General features: G+C 57.3%; 1 protein-coding gene across 2 annotated transcripts in view; it reads left to right on the top strand.

The window, feature by feature from the left end:
* SCUBE1 (signal peptide, CUB domain and EGF like domain containing 1) overlaps positions 1-19,732 on the top strand; it is a 145,986-nt gene that overhangs the window by 83,100 nt on the left and 43,154 nt on the right. Inside the window, exons 5-7 of one of the 2 annotated variants that reach the window (XM_030915690.1) lie at positions 406-531; positions 4,915-5,031; positions 7,916-8,005. In XM_030915690.1, the coding sequence (XP_030771550.1) occupies positions 406-531; positions 4,915-5,031; positions 7,916-8,005 (333 nt within the window). The remainder of the gene's footprint in view (positions 1-405; positions 532-4,914; positions 5,032-7,915; positions 8,006-19,732) is intronic. The other variant, XM_030915691.1, reaches the window with a different exon arrangement.

Below are 19,732 nucleotides of genomic sequence, written 5' to 3'. Positions count from 1 at the left end.
CTGCTGGGTGGGTGGGGGTACCCTAGAACCATGGGTGGCTCAGGAGAGGGGAGCAAATCACTCTGACACAAAAGTAGTTCCTCAGACCACGCGCTGCAATCTGACCTAGAGTAAGAGCTTGGTCTCTGTGGGTCACCAGGTACCATTTACAGTGCAACCCACAGAGCAAAGTCTGAATCTAGACCCAGGCACCATGCTCTTGCTTTCTCCCTGAGGGATATCCATGTAGATGGCTGCTGCACACACGCATATGTGTGTGTACACACATGCGTGTGTGTGCATGATACATGTAATGATAGCCCGTTTGATTGTTACATATCATTGGCTATCCCCTTTCAGTCTGAAATTTTCTCTATCCCTCTCTGCCTGGTCCCCAACCCGTCTCTTGTCTGTCTCTCTTCCCAGAGGGTATGAACTGCATGAACAAAGACCATGGCTGTGCCCACATCTGCCGGGAGACGCCCAAAGGTGGGGTGGCCTGCGACTGCAGGCCCGGCTTTGACCTTGCCCAAAACCAGAAGGACTGCACACGTAGGTAGATGGAGACAAATGGGTCAAACGTCCCATGCGTCTCCTACCATTGCTTTCTGGAGGGTCTGTCCAGTCTGCTGGGCTTTGGCCAGGGAGGGTCCCCAGCCCCATGGGGTGGAGAGAAGGGCAGGGCCTAAGGAAGGGTCCTGACAGGGCATAAGGGATAAGGGTTGTGAACCCCAGCCTTGGGGTTTTCCGCACCAAGCATGACACCACCAGTGTAGCCCCAGGAGCTGGGCTGGATCTTATGGCAGCCCCTGAGCCTAAGCTCTGCAACAGGAATGGTGGGGCCTGGCACAGAGGTCTACAGGACCAGGTTTCTCGATGGGCCTGGGAAGCCCCTGGTAATGAGTAGTACAAAGAAGGAAAAGAGTATGGTTCTGAAGTGGCACCATTCTGGGCTGTGCTGACCTTTTTTCCGGGACCGAAGATCAGAACTCTGCACACCTATAGTCCCAACTTCTTGGGAGGCAGAAGCGAGGATCACTCTAGCCCGACTTTGAGTCCAGCTTGGACAACATAACAAGACCGCATGTCTGAAATAAAATATAAAGATCAGAACTCACAATCTGACCCCTGCAAGGCTGCCTGCCGATGGTGATGCTCTGGGAGATCTGGGCTGAATGAGGCCTCTGGCCAAAGATACCATTTCGGGATCTGCTTGGTGGTCTGCCTACAGGGCCCACGTGTAGTCCAGCCTCTTAATGGGGTCACCCCGTCCCCCAGTAGGAGTAGGAGCCAGGAAACCAAGCAGAACAGTGGCTGAACTCAGAAGCTTGGGAGCCAGTGCATCCTCCCCACAGCTGCGTGGGGAGATGGCGGGATGGGCCTCTCCTCGTGGAAGATGAGGGCACCAGGGATAGCCAAAGTGATGTCATATTTGCCCTTTTTTACAAAGAGCCAAAGGAGACTGCTGGAAGCACTTTCCATCTCTGGCCAGAGACAAGTGCCTCATTTCAAGCCCACTTTCTAATGCAGAAAAATGTTAGGGAGAAGTGTCCAGTTCCAACTCCCAACAGAGAAGGTGGTCCTCACCCTAACTGTGGAAATGAGAGACCGAGGCTGCCCTGCTGTCATAAAGAAAATGACCGTTCTTCCACCCATCATTCTGTGGAGAGTCCATCGTCCACAGTCACTGATCCTCTCAGTTGTCATCAGCTGTCCTGTGGGTGCCTTGCCACACCCTTCCCAACTCATGGTCTCCTAGAACAGTCACCAAGACCCTGGGGACCCACGTACACCAGATGTGATTCATCCATTCTCCAAAGTGGAGGTGCTTCCTTCTGCCCCAGATGTGGTCCGAGAGGCAGACCACCTTTCTCTGTGTTCCTGGCTCTTTGCTGTGGGATGGCCAAGATAAGCCTGTATACTGTCACCCAGGGCAGGACCAAAAGTGGCAGTCTCCATTGGAAGTGCCAGCCTCCAGCCCCGGGGCTCCAGCCAGGCCCCCTCTCCACACCAGATGGATTCCTTTAGCTGCAGAGAAGTCTTCCGCCCCCGGCCACCTCAGAACAGAAGATGCTGACTCCAGCTTTCCCAGTCCCCCCTGTTGTGTGATCTGAGTTTCCTCATGAGAAAGACCAAGGTCACAAATGCATGGAGTCAGCAGGGCTGGTGGACAGCCCTGGCCAGAAGGACAGTGCATTCCCTTAGGCAGAAGACAGGCCGAGGGCCTGCTCTGACCAGGCCCTGAGCCAGTGCCAGGGAGAGGCTGCAGGCGGCCTGGCTGGGGCCAGCTTGCTCCCTGACCCCATAGTACAAGCACTACAAGGAGGAGGAGTTTGCTCAGAGAGCATCTTCTGAGCGCCAGCCTGATGTGAGAGGTCAGGGACTAGGCAGGGCCCTGTGAGCAGCTAGGACACCCCCCACAATCCTCACCCCAGCTGCCCCCGCCAGGGAAGGGCTCAACCCTTGCCTGGAATATGTGCTGGCTTGAGAAACAGCAGTCCCACCCTCTCCGTGGGTGGCTGAATATCACCAAGGTATGGAGAGCCTGATGTGATTTCCGGGACCTGAGGCCTCCGGTGAAGGGCCTGCACAGGCGGCTGCCCAGCCAGCCCAGCTTTGGCTGCTTCTGTGAGGTTCATGAGGCAAGGCTGGGATAAAGTTAGCTCTGAGGCATTCGCTCTAGTCCTTGAAGTCATTTGCCTTCCAGGAAATTCCAAATCTCAAGCTGGGTTGGGGGCTGAGGCCTGGCTTAACCAACCAGCCTCTGTGGCTCAAGAGGACTACAGGGCTCTGAACCAAGCTATCATCCATCCAGAGCCCAGGACCCACTCCAGGGCTGGGGCCAGAGGAGGTTTTCTCCATCCTTCTGTCCGTCTCACCAGAGCTTGAGCTCAGACATCTCTGTGTATAAGCCATAGACTCTCCAGTACTCGAAGGCTTGACCCTTGGGGGTCTGTGAGACGCACAAATGACTGTGTGGAGGGAACAAGGGCCCCAGAGCCTGCATTGCATCCCCCTCAAGTTACCTCAGACAGGCCTCCATCCTCATTAGAGTCACTTTTGGGACACAGCCTATCTCCAGGAGCCTGGAGCTCAAAAAGAACGGCCTTCTCCCCAGCTGCAACCCTGCCCACTCTGAAACAGGAATCTCCTGGGTCCTAGAAAGGCACACAACATCCAGCCCAAAGTGGGCTCCACCTGGATCTCTCCCCATCGCCTGAGATCTGCGCGGAGCTGCAGCCTCCCGGAATCGCTGGCTTCCCTGGGTTCCTTCCTGGCCATTGAGACAAGCCGTTGAGAGATGAAAGTTGAGCCGTCATCCAGGGTGTCAGCTCCACCCCGGAGAAGAGTCACTCCTGAGGAGAAGGGGCTGGAGGGCTTTGTGCTTGAAGCCCAGTTGTGTTTCTGGAAGCATTTTTCAGGTCCCTGAAATTTCCCCCTAGAAGTCAGCTCCCTCTTCTGGATGGTCCTCAGTTCCCTCCTCTGGATGGTCCTTGGCCACCTATGGAAGAGGGAGCAGCCACTTAGAGCCTCTGGTTACAGCATCTGAGGCACTGAGCAGACACCTGTCCCCATATCAAGCCATTTTCTTGACATCCTCCTCACCCGCTGTGGAGATGGCACATGTCCAAGGTTGAGGCGCCCCGTCACTCAGGACAGGTGGGCAGGAAGGCTCTGCGTCAGTCTCTGTGAAGGAGATGAGCTGAGAAGTCAGTTCTGAAATGTTTGAGATCCTTCTCTGGGAGTTGCCACCAACTGACCTCCCTCTGGTACCAGCTGTGCTCAGGGGTCAACCTAATAGAACAGAATTCGTTCAAACTCTCAGGATTTGGGATTTTTGCCCCCTCTAACCATACTTGGTCTGAGATTTATTTTTGTATATTTGATCATTAGGGTTTTGCATAATAAATTAGAGTGTAGCTTGAATTCTGGACAGATGGTTAAAGTATCCAAGAACACGCCCCATACTGAGGTCGTCGTGCACATTTGCGTTCAGGTGATGGGTGTGCAGCTGTCTCACCAGCATCGCAAGGCAGGGGCCCTACACCCCCTGGGGAGCACCTGGGTCACCTTGCTCCCCTCTAGAGATCTCTCTCACCCTGGAAACGGACCATGTGTTTAAATAAACTTGAATTTGTAGTTTTATCTACTTCAGACTCCTTTTTGTTCTGCCCCCTTTTCAGCCAACCCAGATTGCTGATGTTGTGAAACATGTTGAGATTCTGGGCTGAAAGGCACCAGATCCTCCAGGCCACAGGCATTGAAAACAGTGGAACGTGGTTATTATTTAGGTGATTTTCAAAACCGTACCTCAGATGACATTAATTTGCATGAGTCTGTCTGTTCGGACATTGCCGAGCTCCCGGAGGATTAGGGCTTTGAAAGGATAGAGTTTGAGATGGCCCCTGGGACTCTAAGAGGGGACGTCTGTGGAGACATCCACACGCCCCAAGACAGACAGAGGAAGGAAAGCTCTGCCAGAACTAAGGAAATGAGCATCACCTGGAACCACGGGCCGCCTTGTCCCTCCCACGATAGCTTGACAAGTACATCCTGGCATTGACAAACATTTGCCCCATTGAGATAGGCGGCTGTAAAGGGTCCTGCAGCCTGGGAAGGATGAAACTGTCTTCATCTACCGCCATCTGAGCGCATCAGCTCTGTGCCTGCTCTGATCAAAGCCTAGATGACCCCAAGTCCATTCTGTCCCACCCCAGTTCAGCTATAGGGAGTGAGTGACTCCAGGCCTGGTCCCTGGAGGGGCTGAAGTGCAGGGAAACGCACACCCGTTGCCCGGCGAGCCTCATGACCCTACCCACTGATGCTCTTAGGCCTCAGTTTCCCCAAACCCTGAAGGAAGCAGCCAACACCGACAAACTAATCGTTTTTGTTGTTCTGTTTATACACACATGTGTACACGTTGGGCCTAACTAGTAACCTGTAACTATGGAAACGGAGGCTGCCAGCACAGCTGTGAGGACACAGACACAGGCCCCATGTGCGGTTGCCACCAGAAGTACGCCCTCCACTCAGACGGTCGCACGTGCATCGGTAAGTAGGCACCTCTGCCGCACACCACCCTGGCACCCCCCGCCCCCACCCCCCATGCGTGCACCAGCAGGGCCAGCACCCTGCCACATCCGGGTTCCCTGGAGGAAAGCTTCAGAGAAGCAAGGAAAGGCAAGCCCATGGCAGTGGTGGGGATGGCCGGCACCCCTGGGGAAGCTTTCTGGGGAGGCTTCTCTGGGTCCGCAGCCCCCAGGACTAGGCTCTTCTGCTTTGTGTTCCCTGGCGACACCTGACGTGGGCTCCCTAGCAGCGGGGGTTCTGCACATCCTCGTCCTGGAAGTGAGGGGTGGCCCCAGGCAGGGGGTGTGTGGGGAGAAGGGAGGTATACACACCTAAGACCTTCTGTTCCAGAAGCCCAGGTGTTTCCTCCCCGATATGGAAAACAGCCAGATTCAGGTAACTGCACACAGCCACGTTAGTCGTGGGAGCTGCCCACAGCCGTCTGGAAAACCGAGAGGTTTCCTCAGAACTCTGCTTTGAGTGGTCATTGACTAACCTCCAGGGGAGATGGACAGTGTGGGCCCTGCGTGGGTGTGGTGTTTTCACTGCTGGTCTCTCCGAGCTGCCGGGCCCCTGCTGGCCTTTCTCCCCAACCTGAAGTCCGCTCTTCCCGCCGCTGCCCCAGCCCACCTCTCACCTGTCACACGGAGTCTTGATCTGAGTCTCCGTCACCTCCTTCCTCCTGGTCCCTATTTCCAAGAGGAAGCTTGAATATTTGTGATTATCCGAGACGGGCAGATCACGAGGTCAGGAGATCGAGACCATCCTGGCTAACCTGGTGAAACCCCGTCTCTACTAAAAAATACAAAAAACTAGCCGGGCGAGGTGGCGGGCGCCTGTAGTCCCAGCTACTCGGGAGGCTGAGGCAGGAGAATGGCGTAAACCTGGGAGGCGGAGCTTGCAATGAGCTAAGATCCGGCCACTGCACTCCAGCCTGGGCTACAGAGCGAAACTCCGTCTCAAAATAAATACATAAATAAATAAATAACAGCAAATTTTTTAACTGAGAAAGGGAGGAGTTTCAGAGTTGGTGCCAGAGTTCAACCCTCCCTGTGCTGGCAAACGTTAGAAACCCAACACAAGTCAGTTATTTTTTTAGGCCCCATTTCTTATTGTCAATCTGGAAGATAGTTCTTGAGGGAGACTCAGGGGACAGGAAAGGATTGGTCGGCAGACAGAAGCCCATGAGGCCAGGGTGTGCCCCAACCCCCGCTCTGTCCCCCAGGACGCTGCTCCCTTGGGTCTCAGGGAGCAGGGCCCGGGCGGGTGCCAGGCTGTCACCTCTGTAGTCCGGGGCTGTCATCACGGGTTCTGCTGCCTGCGGTGGCCCTCCCTTCCTCTGTGTGGTCTCTTCTTTCAGACAACCGTTTTATATTTCATTTTTATCTCATTTATCTTGCTTTTCTGGTGATGGTCCCTGATTGCCTGTCTTGTCTGATAACTGACGTTCATTAATTATTTTCAGAGCCAAAAGCCAAACCAAACCAACCAACCAATTGAAAAAGAATTAAAAGCCAAACCCGGTCTCAAACCAGTGTCTCTATTGCAGCCTGATCCCATCTAGAACCTCTTCTCCTCCGGCCTCTCTCCCTCCACTGTCCGGCCCGGGACTCTCCCAGGCCACCCAGCCTCCCTCCTGTCTCGTCTGCTCGAGGTCTCCCGCAGGGTTTGCCGCCTCTGCTGGAGCCGACTCTGCGGCCACAGGGGCAGTGCAAAGAGCTGCCGGGCCAGACACACCCAGCCTTTGTCTAACACATCTTGTCTCGTCCACCGAATCATCCTTTCTTCCTTTTTTATTTTTCGATGTCTACTGCATGTGAAGGCCCCTGCTTGGATCTCCTTTTTAAAGTAACTTCCCCAGCCCCACCTTCCCTCCCCTCTCGTTAGAAATCACCTTCCTTACCCAGCCCCTGCTGCTGCTACTTCCACTCCTGGCCAGGAAGAGATGCCTTCACCTGCCTTCGCCCACTGTTCATCCGTGTCCCCCTTGGGAACGAATGTCTCCACACATTTCCCTCTGAGCAAAGAAAATCAACCCAGCTAACCTCACCTGCCCCTCCACAGGAAGCCTCTTGGCATAGCCAGGATGCTCCCTGGCCCGCTCAGGGCCACTTGTCCCCTGCATGCTCCTAAAATAAGGGATCCCTCTTTGCATCCCCTTGTTGAGCACTTGAATGTTTAGCCCTAGTCCTCTATAGACAAGCAGGCAACCAGCGCTGCCCAAATCGATCCCGTGGTTTTTCTGTCTATTCTATTGGATCCATTGTGTGTGTGTGTGTGTATGTCTCTCTCTCTGCTGTTTTGTTCTTAATTTTGCATGAGTGTTGACACCCCTTCACATCCCTGTGACAGAGCCTCTGCTGTCTCAGTGCATCCATCACCGGACCTTGTGGCCCTGTCCCCTTGTCATGTGCCTTGTCCTGTGCCTGCCTCTCCAGCCTGAGCCACGGGGGTCTGTAATCACTTGTGTCTCCGTAAAGCACCATAAAGCACCCTGGTGGTGCTTTCTGCTTCTGTGGCTCTCTGCACACAAGTCCTGTCTGCCCTGACCTCAGCCTCCTCCTCTGTCTGCTTGCCCATGGGCCCTGAGTCCCGGCCCCCTCTGTGTCCCAGGTCACTTTGTGGTCATTCCTCCTTTCCTGCACGTCCCCCTGCCCCCGCCCCTGCCCTCGCTGCCTCTCTGCTTTGCCCTGAACACCCCCACCTTGGAGGTTCCTGGGATTAGCCCCTTGGCGAGGATGCCGAGCTGGCCGGCGTGTTGTGTTGGCTTTGCGTGCACCACGCCGAGAGGCTGACTGTCTTGGGCCGCGGGAAGTGGGCTGTCATTAACCACTGGCTCCGTGTTTGTCCCTTACTTGTGTTTTAGAGAAGGATGAGGCTGCAATTGAGCGCTCTCAGTTCAATGCCACGTCAGTAGCTGATGTGGACAAGCGGGTGAAACGGCGGCTACTCATGGGTAACACTTTTCTTCCACTTCCTTTGTCGTACTTGCACGTGTGTGTGTGTACACGTGTGTGTGTACGTGTGTGTGCACGTGTGTGCGTGCGTGTGTTTGCATATGTGTGCATGTGTTTGCGCGTGTGTATGTGCGCCTGTGTGCATGTGTGTGCAAGTGTGTGTCTCGGGTGTGCACTGGCATGTGGACATGGGCGTGTGTGTACTGTGTGTGGGTGTGACATGTGCATGTGGGCGCATATGTCTGTGTTGTGGGGTGTGCCCACGTGTGTGCAGTCCCACGTGTCGTGTGAGTGCGGGGGGCTCCACTCCAGGTGTGAACTCACTTTTTCCTTTTTAAAGTTTTTACCCTCCATCAAACACGTTTGTTCTTTGTTTGTGTGTTTGTAGCAAAGAACCCAGGGCTAGTATCCACTGGCCTGTGCGTGTAAGGAGACCTGTGCCGTAAAGCTCCCCCACTTGCGTAAACACCCACATTCACAGTTAGGATTCAGCAGCACTGAGACTCAGCCGCAAAAGAGGGCATTTGAGTAGACGGGTCTGGGCAGAAGAGTCCTTACCCATCTCCTCTCCTGGGAGGGAAGCTACCAGTCAGGACCTCCAGGACCTCTCACGGAAAAAGCCACCTGCTACTCAGGGTGTTCTGGGAAGCCTGCTGGCAGGGCTGATCAGGGACCGATGTGAGGAGAAAGAGAAGGAAGAGGAAAATCACTGCTCTTGGACAGAGCTCAGTGTGTGCGCAGTGGAAAGCAGACTTCCTCATCTACTCGTTCTTCTCTGTCAGTCAGTTTCGCTGTTCTGCTGGCCTTTGGGCTTCGCCAGCTGCCCAGGACCTCCTGAGCATAGCTGTGGTCGCCTAGGGTTGTCACGACCTTCTTAATGGCTCTCAGATAGCTCACACCAGTGTTTGCAGCGATGAGGTCAGGGAGTGCAGTCTCCATTTCTCTGAAGAAGAGACTAAGGTTCGCTGGGGTGCCCTGGCTTGCCCAAGGTCACACACCACCCTGCAGGGCTGAGCTCTACCCAGAAGTCCTAACAGTGTGGGCTGTCTCAAGCATCAGGGTTGCAGGGCCATGGGAAGGTCAGAGCCTGAAGGTCCCAGAGAGGTGGCTTTGTTTCATGGCCCTCTTGTGGACCTCGGGGGGACCCAGGCATCTAGAGAGGAAGCAGGAGGGAGGTCTGGGGGCCACGGGGGATATGGCCTTGTGTGCTGCCGAGAAGGCTTCAGGCCTGCTCACTCCTTAGGGGCTTCGAGGCGCTCATGGGTCTGGCTGATGGTGCTCTATGAACCCTAAGTCCATGCTGGACAGGACAGGTGTGGCCCTCTTTCTCAGATGGAAAGAGTAAGGACCAGAGAGGTCAGAGCATTCACCTCTGGTCACACAGGCAGACAGGGCAAGCTCAGGCTGGAAGCTAGTTCTCTGCAAATTCTCTGGACAGGTCTGTCTTGTTGACTCGGACAGTCCAGGTTGGCCTCGGAAGAGCCGGAGATGGCAGATTGTGTTGGCTTTGAGCCTCCAGTCTCAGCCACAGCCAACAGGTATGACCACTGCCCTCCAGGCAGGCATGAGTCAGTGCTATGGACTTTCTGGAAGGGTGGCTGGGGGCAGGTGGAGGGAGCCCCAGAGATGTCAGTGTTCTGAGGCCACTCTCAGCTCTCAGGGGGCCCAGGGCCCTCGGTCTCACTTACTAGGAGAAGTACCTTCTGAGGCCAGAGCTCCACAGCCAGGCAGGACCAGGAGCTGGGGCCCCTCAGGTGCCCCACAACCTTCCCAGCAAGAGGATGGGTGGTGGAAGAGGACCGCGCTGGGTTGGCATCCTGTAAATGGGTAGTGCAGGGTGGGGAGGAGGGCCTCTGTGCTTGCGTTCAATAATGAGAGTCAGTGGATAAAGGCCCAGAACCAGACCCTGGAGCGGGGTCAGGAGCTGAGGAGGGAGGCCCTGAGAATGCAGGTAGCCTCAGCCTGGGTTTGGGAGACTGACTGACTGAAGGAACAGATCAAGGAGATCTCTGTGCCAGGCATCTGGGGGGGGACCCTCCCCTGCACCCCCACCTCTGTGATGATCAGAATCCTCCCATACCACCCCTTAGAACTTGTCCTGCCCCAGACAGAAGAGACTTCTCCAGTCTCCTCCAACACAAAGCAAAGGGAGAGCCAATAGCCAAGGCCTCACCCCTGAACTAGGAACCAGACTCGGGCTTCTGAGGAGGGTCAGTCTGGGGGCCTCAAGTCTAGAGCACAAGTGAGCCTCTCTCACAAGCTCATCACTCTTAGCACCATCTCCTCTAAGAACAGCCTGTGGGGTAAAGACACAGGATCCTGTTGGACTTCAGGCCCTAACCTTAGTAGCTCCTGATGAGGTGTGGCTGCCCCCACATTGTAGTAATAGAGGCAAGGTATGGAAGGTAAGGGAGGTGACCATTCCCGTCCTGCCCCATGCTGTATTAATAGAGGCAAGGTATGGAGAGTAAGGGAGGTGACCGTTCCCGTCCTGCCCCATGCTGTATTAATAGAGGCAAGGTATGGAGAGTAAGGGAGGTGACCGTTCCCGTCCTGCCCCATGCTGGTCGGGTGCACCGGGGCATCACATTCAGAGCCAGTCGCTACGTGGGGAGAGCAGCCCAGATGGTGAGGGGCCCAGAACTGGGTCATCCTCATCTGTTCACGCTGCCAGGATTGCTGGCCTGTGGGAGAGATCACAGGCAGTTCGTCCCAGTAGATCCTGGGCCTGTGGGCAGCCTGAGCCCCTTTTGGGGTTCTGGGAGGGGGGAAGGGTAGGACAGGCACAGGCAGAAGGGCCAGTGACAGATGAGAAAAGTGAGACACCAAGGAGTTTCACAGCAAAGGCAGACCCTGGACCACTCTGGCTCCAGAGTCTGTGCCTCTGACTGCAGCACTGGCCAGCTCCCCACGAGAGCGGCTCAGATGCTCAGACCCCTGTCCCCTGGCGGAACCTTCAAGCCAAAGTGGCCATCTCTTAGAAACCACGGAGGGGAGGACACTGTGGCTCAGAGGGGCTAAGGGCTCCAGCCATGCAGCTGAGCAGGACCGAGCCGGGATTCTGGCTCCAGTGAGGGAGGGGGGTGCCCTCAGCAGGAGGCACAGTTGTAAGTCTAGAGTGTGGCCAGAGAGAGAGAATACCTCCAGCACAGCGGCCTGGGCCACTGGATTCTCAGCTGCGCCCGGCAGTTGTTTTTTGTCATAATCACCCCAGTCCCTGAGCCCAGGTGAAGAACAGAGTAACTATGTTTACTTTAAAGAGGCCCCAAAATGTGTGACCAATTGTAGACTCCCATTTCAATCAGTTAAAATTGTTGGATTTGCAGGTTAAAGTGATAAATTTCAATTATCTAGGAGACTTACATGAAACATCTGGGTACCCAGCAAAGGTGCATCATGGGAGCTTACCTCAGGCCCCCGGGACGCTGCTTGTGGCAAGGTTGTTGGGGTGCAGCACGCCATGCTGGTCAGCTCCAGGTCCTCAGTCAAGCCCGTCTCCCTGGAGCACGCTTAGGATAGGTGCAGTATTCCGCTCCTCTTGTCGCTGCTAACAGATTCCTGCAATCTCAGTTGCTTAAGACAATGCAGGTTTATTATCTTCTGTAGGTCAGACATTTGACCTGGGTCTCACTGGGCTGAATTCAAGATGTCAGCAGGGCTGTTTCCTTCTGGAGGCCCCAGGGGCGAATCCCCTTCCTTGCCTTTCCAGCTTCTAGAGTTGCCCACGTTCCTTGTCCCGCGGCCCCTCCTCCACCTTCAGAGCCAGCAGCCTGACCCACCCCAGTCCTCACCGCTGTTTCTGACCCACCTCTGCCGCCTCCCTTGGTTACTCTCAAGGACCCCTGTGATCACGTTGGGCCCCTCCAGATAATCCAGGATAACTTCCCGTCTCGTGGTCCTTCTGCCAGAGTCCCTGCTGCCAGGTAGGGTCACAGTTTCTGGGGATTAGGATGTGGGCATTTTAAGGGGGCATTATTGTGCCTAAAACAGATGGTTCTGCTTGGGCTGAAGGAACCTCCGTTAGGGCAGAACCCACACCTGCCCTCTTCCTTGGCTGAGCCCCAGGACCACGAGCCTCCTCTGAAACCGGTCCTGAGGGTGTGGGATGCACCCCACCCCGCTCATGGAAGCTCCACTGGCTGCCCCGGCTGTGGGCACCCACTGTTCCTCAGGCAGCCTTGGGGGTTTATCTTCAGCCTATTCCCTCTGCCCCAGCTCTCCTGCCTCACCAGTACTGTTCAACCCCTCTGTCATTTGCAAGGGACTTTCCAGGCAGCTCTCCAGTGAGTCTCCCCACAGCCCTGGGAGGCAGCTGTCCCCACTTCACAGATGAAGACCCCGAGGCCCTGAGAAGGGAGGCCACATAGCCAGTGAGCAAAGCCTGGGCCAAGGTCCCAGCCCTGTGGACTCCCAAGTCCAGGGCCCCAGATTAGGAGCAGAACAGGCCTGAGGGAGACGGCGCTGCAGGCCCAGCAGCATTTCTGGCTGTGATGTTCCTCCTGTGGGCACGACATCAGCAGAACTCACAGCCAGCCCATTCCAGGGGTCCCACCACAACCAGGAGAGCGGCAGGGCCTGAGCTGCAGGCCAGGGACCCCAATCTGAGTTGACACTCAACCCGATCTCTCTCTGGGCCTTGCACTCTGCCCCATGTTGACCTGAACCCCACAGCCACCCTGAGAGCAGTGCGAGTGTTTTAGAGATGAGGACATAGGGGCACAGAAAGGCAGCTAGAAATTTCTCCCCCTGCACCCCGCGGCTGCTCCTCCCTGGCTCCCTGAACTGCTCCACCTTGTCCGATATAGGCCCAACCTTTTCTGCCTCCTCTCTGGATCTGGCCAGGAGTGGGTGCTTGGAGATGCTTATGGAGGTCAGAGCAAAGAGGAACACTGCCCAAGAAGCAGTGCCTGGCCTGAGGGGACCTTGGGTTCCAGCAGGGCCAGGGGCCCCTGAGCCTTCCCTGTCCCTCTGTCCCGTTAGAGCCATCTTCATCAGTGTTCCGTAGGCCAGTGCCAGACAGAGCCTGGGAGCAGTCGCAGCATCCGTGGCTCCCTTGATCAGCAGACACTCCCTGGGCATCTCCCAGGAGACAGGCCCAGACCTGCAGGAGCCCCCAGGCATCCCGAGGAGAGGGAAGAGGTTTGGTCTTGGAGCGAGGCCTGGGTACCAGTTCTGTCCACTCCCTGAAAGCTGTGCTTGCTCAGGCGAGTTTTTTAACTTCCCTCAGCCTGTTTCCTCAGCTGTAAAATGGCGATCGTGATGGTGTGTACTTCCTGTAGATTTGAGGATAAAAGGAGCAACTATGTAGCAGGTGCTTAGAGCGGCACCAGGCAAGTAGGAAGCACTCACTGTGTGTCACCTGTGTGACACAGTTGGGGCATGGAGGGCAAAGCACCAGAAAGGGAAGCCCCAGGGACGGATCTGCAGGTGAGCAGGCAGGGCCGGGTGGAGTCCCAGGCTTCCCCTGGCTTTTCTCCACCCTTCTGTCCCTAGACCTGTCTCCCCAGCCATCCCGACATCCCTGTCCTGCCCACCCCCAGCCAAGCCCTCTGGGCCGCATGGCTGCACTCAGCGCCCACTGTCCTGCTAGCAGGGGGAGAAGGGAGGAGCTTTCCCACTGGAGCTCACGGGGCTACAGCCGCATCCCTCTGAGCCCGGGTTTCCCGTCCCCCAAATGGCCAAGACCTGCTTCACTCTGCGAGGCTCAAAGGAGCTGGAAGTGAGAGAAAGGTTGGAAGGGCCCGGTACACAGGCCAGAGCTGGTAAAGGGCTATTTATCCTGAGAAAAGCAGGCAGAGAGGCTGGAGAACTGGGAGGCCAGGGAAGACCGAGGATAGTGGAGGCCACTGTGGAAATGGTGGCTGACCCCGGGGGCACACACTATGTCCCACACTCCCCAGCCTCATTTAACTGTACAGCCACCCCGAGCGGCCTGGCCAATGTCACTTCTCATCCGGACATATGCATTCCTGCTTCTCCCCACTAGCTCCTCTGCACCCCGTCTGCACCTCCTCTTCTGCAGCTCCCATCTCCAGGGTCCTGGGTGTCCCTGATTTCACCAGTCTATGTCCCAGCCCCACCCCCCGCACATTCACCCACTCCTGGAAGCCACCTCTGTTCCTCTGGCCCTGCATGCTCAGCCTTTCCTGGACTCCCTGCCTGCATGGGTCACACCGTCATCTCTCTACCCAGGTGCCATCTTGGGTGGTTCTACCTGGCAAAGGCTGCCTTTTGCTTGTCTAAACCTCACTGGACCTTCCTCCTCTCCCCTGTCCCACCACTCACCCTTCCTCCACCAGCACCCCCTGACTGGGGGCAGAAGCTAGGTCTTTGCCAGCTTGGTGCCCCCCTCAAGGCACAGCACAGGGCCTCGCCCAGAGCAGGAGCGTGGGTGAGGCTAGTTGGCTCAGTACATGAATGATGGCTTCCTGGAGGAGGTGCCGGGGGATGAATGGGGCCTCAGTGCCCAGGCAGGCAGGTATCCAGCTCAGAGAGAAGGCGGGCCCCGGAGCCTGGACATGCTTGGAAGTGGGAAGGGGCTCAGGCAGGTCTGAGTGCTGGTGAGGGAGGTGATGACACGGGGCAGCTCCCCAGGACCAGTGCTCAGCAGGTGACCTGGCTGAAGGAAAGTGGGGGCAAGCCCCTCTCAAGTCGTGGCCTCTCTGCCCACTGAGCTGCAGGGACTGGGCTCCTGTTACAGAAGGATCAGGTGGTCAAGCTACCTCAGTCACTGGACTGGCTCCAAGTGTGGCTGGTGTCTGGTCAGCTGGGGGCCCCAGCCAGGTTGAGTCCCGAGCCCTGCCCTCAGTTGAGTCCCTCACTGTCTCGCACTCACAGCTGGGGCTGGTAGTGGGAGATAGGTGATGGCGACTCAGCTGTGCTGAGGGCTGGAGTGTAGGTGGAGTCGCAGTGCCAAGCAGGGCTTAGTAGAGAAAAGATGAGGGCTCAGGGCATTGCCTGGCCCAGATGGGAGGCTGAGGCTTAGAGGGGATGAGGCCCACCCAAGGCCACCTTGTGCGTTGGGTCCTGGCACTCTTGGGTGGCCCTACACTTTGCCCCCCAGCTTCCCTCCCACTGTACTCCATCCCAGTGGAGGTGGGGCACACTTGACCCCCATCTGCTCCTTTTGGCCTTCAACTCTCACCTAATGTTTAAATACCCAAGAGCACATCTCACTGCCTGCCCTGGTTCCTCTCTCCTGGATTCTGGCCCAGCCTCCCTGTCTCCCAGCCCCACCGGCTGTGAGGCCACAGCCAGAGCCCTCTTTGCTTTGGCCCAAATCTGAACGGGCTGCAGCCCTGCCTTAATCCTCCCTAGGTTTCTTGGCTGCTGGTCTAAGTGGGTTCCAATGCCCCAAAGCCCTTTGAGATGCAACCTCAGTGCCCTCTGTGACCTCCTGCCATTTTTGCTAATCCAGTCCTGACCCTGCTGGCCCCCTGGCCCTGCAGGCCGACATGGTAATACCGATGTCCACTGGAGCTTAAATGGAAGGCGCCCGAGAACAGGGCACCCTCTTCACCTGCATTCTCAGGAGGAGCCCATGTGTAAAAACAGGCCCACCCGACCAGGCCCCTCTGCCACCCTGCCCGCCGGCTCCCTTTCACCCCACCTGCCTGGGGGGCGACGGCCTGCTCCTCCTGCTGGCCCTCCTCATCCAAGCTGCCCTTGCCTCTCTCTAGCTGGATCCAGCTAAGGGCGGGCCAGGCACTGGCTGCAGGCCACGGTTAGCCCTGACTTGACTGAGGAGTAGCAGGCAGCTCCCAGCAGCCCGCAGCTTCCTGAGGCCAGATTTCCTGGTCTGACCCAAGGAAGGTGGGTGGTTTCAGGTTGCTCACCAGGCTGTGTCATTGCTTTAAGGACCGTGCATTTGTTCTAAGAGCAGAGAAATCCGTGGTTGGAGCTTCACTCCAGTCAAGCACACGGTGACTCCTTTCTGGTTATCCTGAACCAGATTCTAGAGTCAGACCCAGGTTCAGTCCTGGCTTCGCCAGTGACCAACTCCGCCAGCACCCCAGGGCCAGCTCACATCTGAGCTTCAGTTTCTCATTTACAAAGATGGCTTCTAGTCTCTGGAGAAGTTTAGCCAAGGCACTAGACAGGCTGCTCCTGGCCCTGTGTGTGGCCCGTAGCAGGCGCTCAGCCACTTTCCATCCTTTCCTTCTTCGCCATCACTGGCCATGAGCATGTCACTAGGGCACTCTGCAATGCCAGGGAGGAACAAAACCTTGACGGCAAGTCCCAGACAGTGAGACAAGAAGCCCAGAGCCAGCCTGGCGGGGTCAGTTCATAGTGGTGGACTGACAGGAGCCCTGGAGACCCGGCAGGATTGACAGCGCCTGGTGCCTATAACCCGGACCCCTCCAGGAGGCCCGCACAGCTCCCAGGCTGAAGCTCTGGAGAGGGAGAGGGAGAGAGCATGGACACAGGCTCCAGATGCCAGATACCCCCTGCCCCACCCCGATCCCCACTAAGTCACGGTGGGGGAGGGTGGGGGTAGGGAGTGACCACTGCTGGAGGCCCACCTGGAAGCAGAGGTTTGTACTCAGACACTGCGCACTGCCTCCTTCTGCCCCAGGTTGTTGTTTAATCTGTCCTCAGCCACGCCTCCAGGGCAGCTCGCAGAAACCTGGAGCAAGGCTTCCCTCTGTTGAGCAGCATCCAGGCTGGGCTCTTTGTATACCCAGACATGTTCCATGTTCCCAGCAATCTGCAAGGTTTAGTGTTACAGATAAGGAAACCAAAGCTCAGGTGAAAGCAGCTCATTCGGTTCCCTCTACCCCACACCCCTCCCGCTCCAGGGGCAGGCAGGTGATAGCTCTGCCTCCCCAGGCTTTGCGCAGGGCCCGGCATGAGCATGCTCAGTGAGTGTCAGCTGCTGTTGATCAGGTCCCCAAGCCTCCCTGGGCACACACAGCTGGAGGGGCCGCCTGGTGCACAGGAAGAGCACTGGCCCAGCTGCTTCCCAGCTGCATGCCCTCACCAGCTCCTTCCCCTTGCCGCATCTCAGTCCCCCAAACCTCCTGGGGCATGGCTGTGATGCCTCCTGTGGATGGGCCCCAGGGAGCCCACCCACAGGGGAGCCACCTTGTCTGCCCTAAGCACCCTTCACTGAGGAGCCAGGGTAGAGGCAGGAAGTGAAGGAGGCGGGGCAGGAGGAGACTGGCCGCTGGAGGCCCTGTTCCTGCCACCTGCTTTAATACGAAACGTCCCTGTCCTCCAAGGGGCATTCGGGACTCCTCAAACCAAGTAAGGAGACCTCTCCTGAGGTCGGCTTGTCTTGCTCCTGGGTGGGCATCTTCTATGCACCTGGTGCCACCAGCCCTCAGGCCTCCCTGCAGCCCTCCCTGCAGGGCACTGTCCCTCCATCCCGGTGGCTTCTGCTTTCTGAGCAGGTGCAGGAACCCCCACCCACCCACTAGTCACGAGAGAACGTGGCTTGCCACACTCCTAGCGCATCCTGGAATTGGGGCCCCGCCTGCTGCCTTGGAAGACAGTGCCACTGACAATAATTTGCCTCGCAAATTATTCCCCAAGCAGTGCAGTTCTCAGGTAGACGGTGGCCCTGAGGATGGCGCAGGCCTGTGGGACTTTTATTTCAGGAGGGCCGGGCTAAGGTTAGCAGAGGGCCAAAATGGGCCTCAGAGTCACGGGGCTGTGTGCTAAAAAGGCAGAGTCCAGGAGACCCCAGACTGTTCCAGAGACCTGGGTGGCCCTTGGGGATCACGGGCGTTGGGGCCCCGCAGCCTTAGACGAGAGCGGTGCTGGCTCTGGAGGAGTCTGCCAGGGCCTCCTGTCCCACGTTCTCCTTGAGAGCCCGCTTCCTTGTCAGGGCTGCAGCCCTGGCCTCCGCAATCACCCTGCGTCCAGCCACACTGAGCCCCACCCCACCCACGCCACCACCTGCATGCACTGTCACCAGCGTGTCCCCAGGCAGCCCTGGGGCAGACCCAGCCAGCACCCCCTCAGCAGACAGCTCAGGATTGACCATGTGCCCAGTGGAGGTAGAGACAGACGGGGAGGCGTGGTCAGGACCAGGCGTGGCCCTCTGCCGACGGGGTCAAGTCCCCTCCACCACTCCCTGCTGACTGTCAGAGGCGCAAGGGAGGCCACATTCGTGGTGCCCAGCACAGCGCTGGCCATAAGCCTACTGCACAATGCTAGTGACGGGCCACAGGGCCTCCCTGGAGTTCAGAGGACCCCTCGGGAGATAGGCCAGCCAGGGAGATCAGGGCCACTGCATCAGGGGCTTGCCAGGGAGCATGGCATGGCTTTTATCCCAAAGCAATGGGAGCCATGGAGGGTTTCAGCAGCCAGCTGTGGGGAGAGGGTCAGAGGTCAGAGGTCCCCAGATCTGCCGGAAGGGCTGGAACGCCTCTTCACCGCAGCTTCGGTTGATTCTAGGGACGGAAGGGCAGGTGGGCCAGCTCTGATTGAGGGATCAGCAGGTTCTGGTGAGGACCCTGGGCTGCTCCCACCATCAGGGTAGGCCACTGAGGAGAAGGGAGGAAGAAGGGATGGCAGAGCCATTGTGGGACGCTGGACCCATGCCAGACCCACCGGATCAGAGCCTCTGCCCTGGTGAAAAGCACCTCAGCAATGTTCAGGCAGGACACAGGGAAGCCCGGGGCCTAGGGAGGGGAGGGTCCTTTGCCCACAGTCCCCCCGTGTGCTGGCACTGAGCCTGGCACCCACGCCGCCCCTCCCATCGTGTACCACAGAGCGCCTTCATGCCCTGCGCAGCGCAGCACCGCACTGCCTCCTCCGCCAGGGGCACATTCGCGCTTCAGTCCTGCCCACCTCGCCTCCCAGCTCACTCTCCCTTCCAGGCCCAACAGAGGGCAGGGTCCCAGTCCCCTAGCTTGGTTCTGTTCCTCATGGGGCCTCCAGAGTCCCTGCTCATTAATCTAGTCGTTGAGCACAACTCATTAGGCACCTCCTCCGTGCTGGTCGCCTTGGCACTGCCCTGCCTGGAGAGCGTGTGGTCAGTGGGAGAGGCCTCCACACACACAAGCAGCGCTGCCCTATGGGGCAGAAGCCCAGGGCCAGGCCCGGGACAGCTTTTGAGGAGGCAGGTGAGGCCTGCTGTGTCCTGAGGAATTGGTTATTCAAGGCCAAGGAGGGGCGCCCTATAGAACCCTGAGGATACGTGCTGGGGTGTGGCGGGGCATGGGCTGGGAGGTGGGCAGTGTGAGAAGAAGGCACAGACCTGGGAGAGAAAGGCGAGGTCTGGGCCTTATTTTGTGGCCCCCGCCCCTCCATAAGCTGTTGACACCGGGAGCATGTCACATTCAACTCTGTAGCTCCCCTCTCCCGGCCACCTAGCGTCGTGAAATTGACCCGCCTGTGAAGACCAGGGGCTGTGTCCAAGGTGCATCCTAGCAGAGCAGAGAAGTTCAGACAATAATCATTGAATGAATTAGCAACTGCCTGTGGGTGCTGAGTCTCCATAGGCGGAGCTTCCAAGAATGGCACCAAAAGTGACAGTGTGGACCCAGTCGCAGAGCGGCTTCCAGAGCACTGTCGCATCCACGGTTCTGCCCGGGCCTTGCAAAAACTGTGTGGTAAATATGGTCATCTCCATGTTACACATCCAGAAGCTGACTCTGAGAAGCCAAGGGACTTGCCCAGGGTCACACAGCCGGCATGTGGAACCCTGTCATTCTGCCTCTATAGTGCCTGTTCCTTCTGTCCACCACACGGTGACTGAGACTGTCCTTTAAGGACCT

Source organism: Rhinopithecus roxellana, chromosome 13 (genome assembly GCF_007565055.1).
Source record: "Rhinopithecus roxellana isolate Shanxi Qingling chromosome 13, ASM756505v1, whole genome shotgun sequence".
Lineage (NCBI taxonomy): Eukaryota > Metazoa > Chordata > Mammalia > Primates > Cercopithecidae > Rhinopithecus > Rhinopithecus roxellana.
This window is presented reverse-complemented; position numbering and strand designations above follow the sequence as displayed.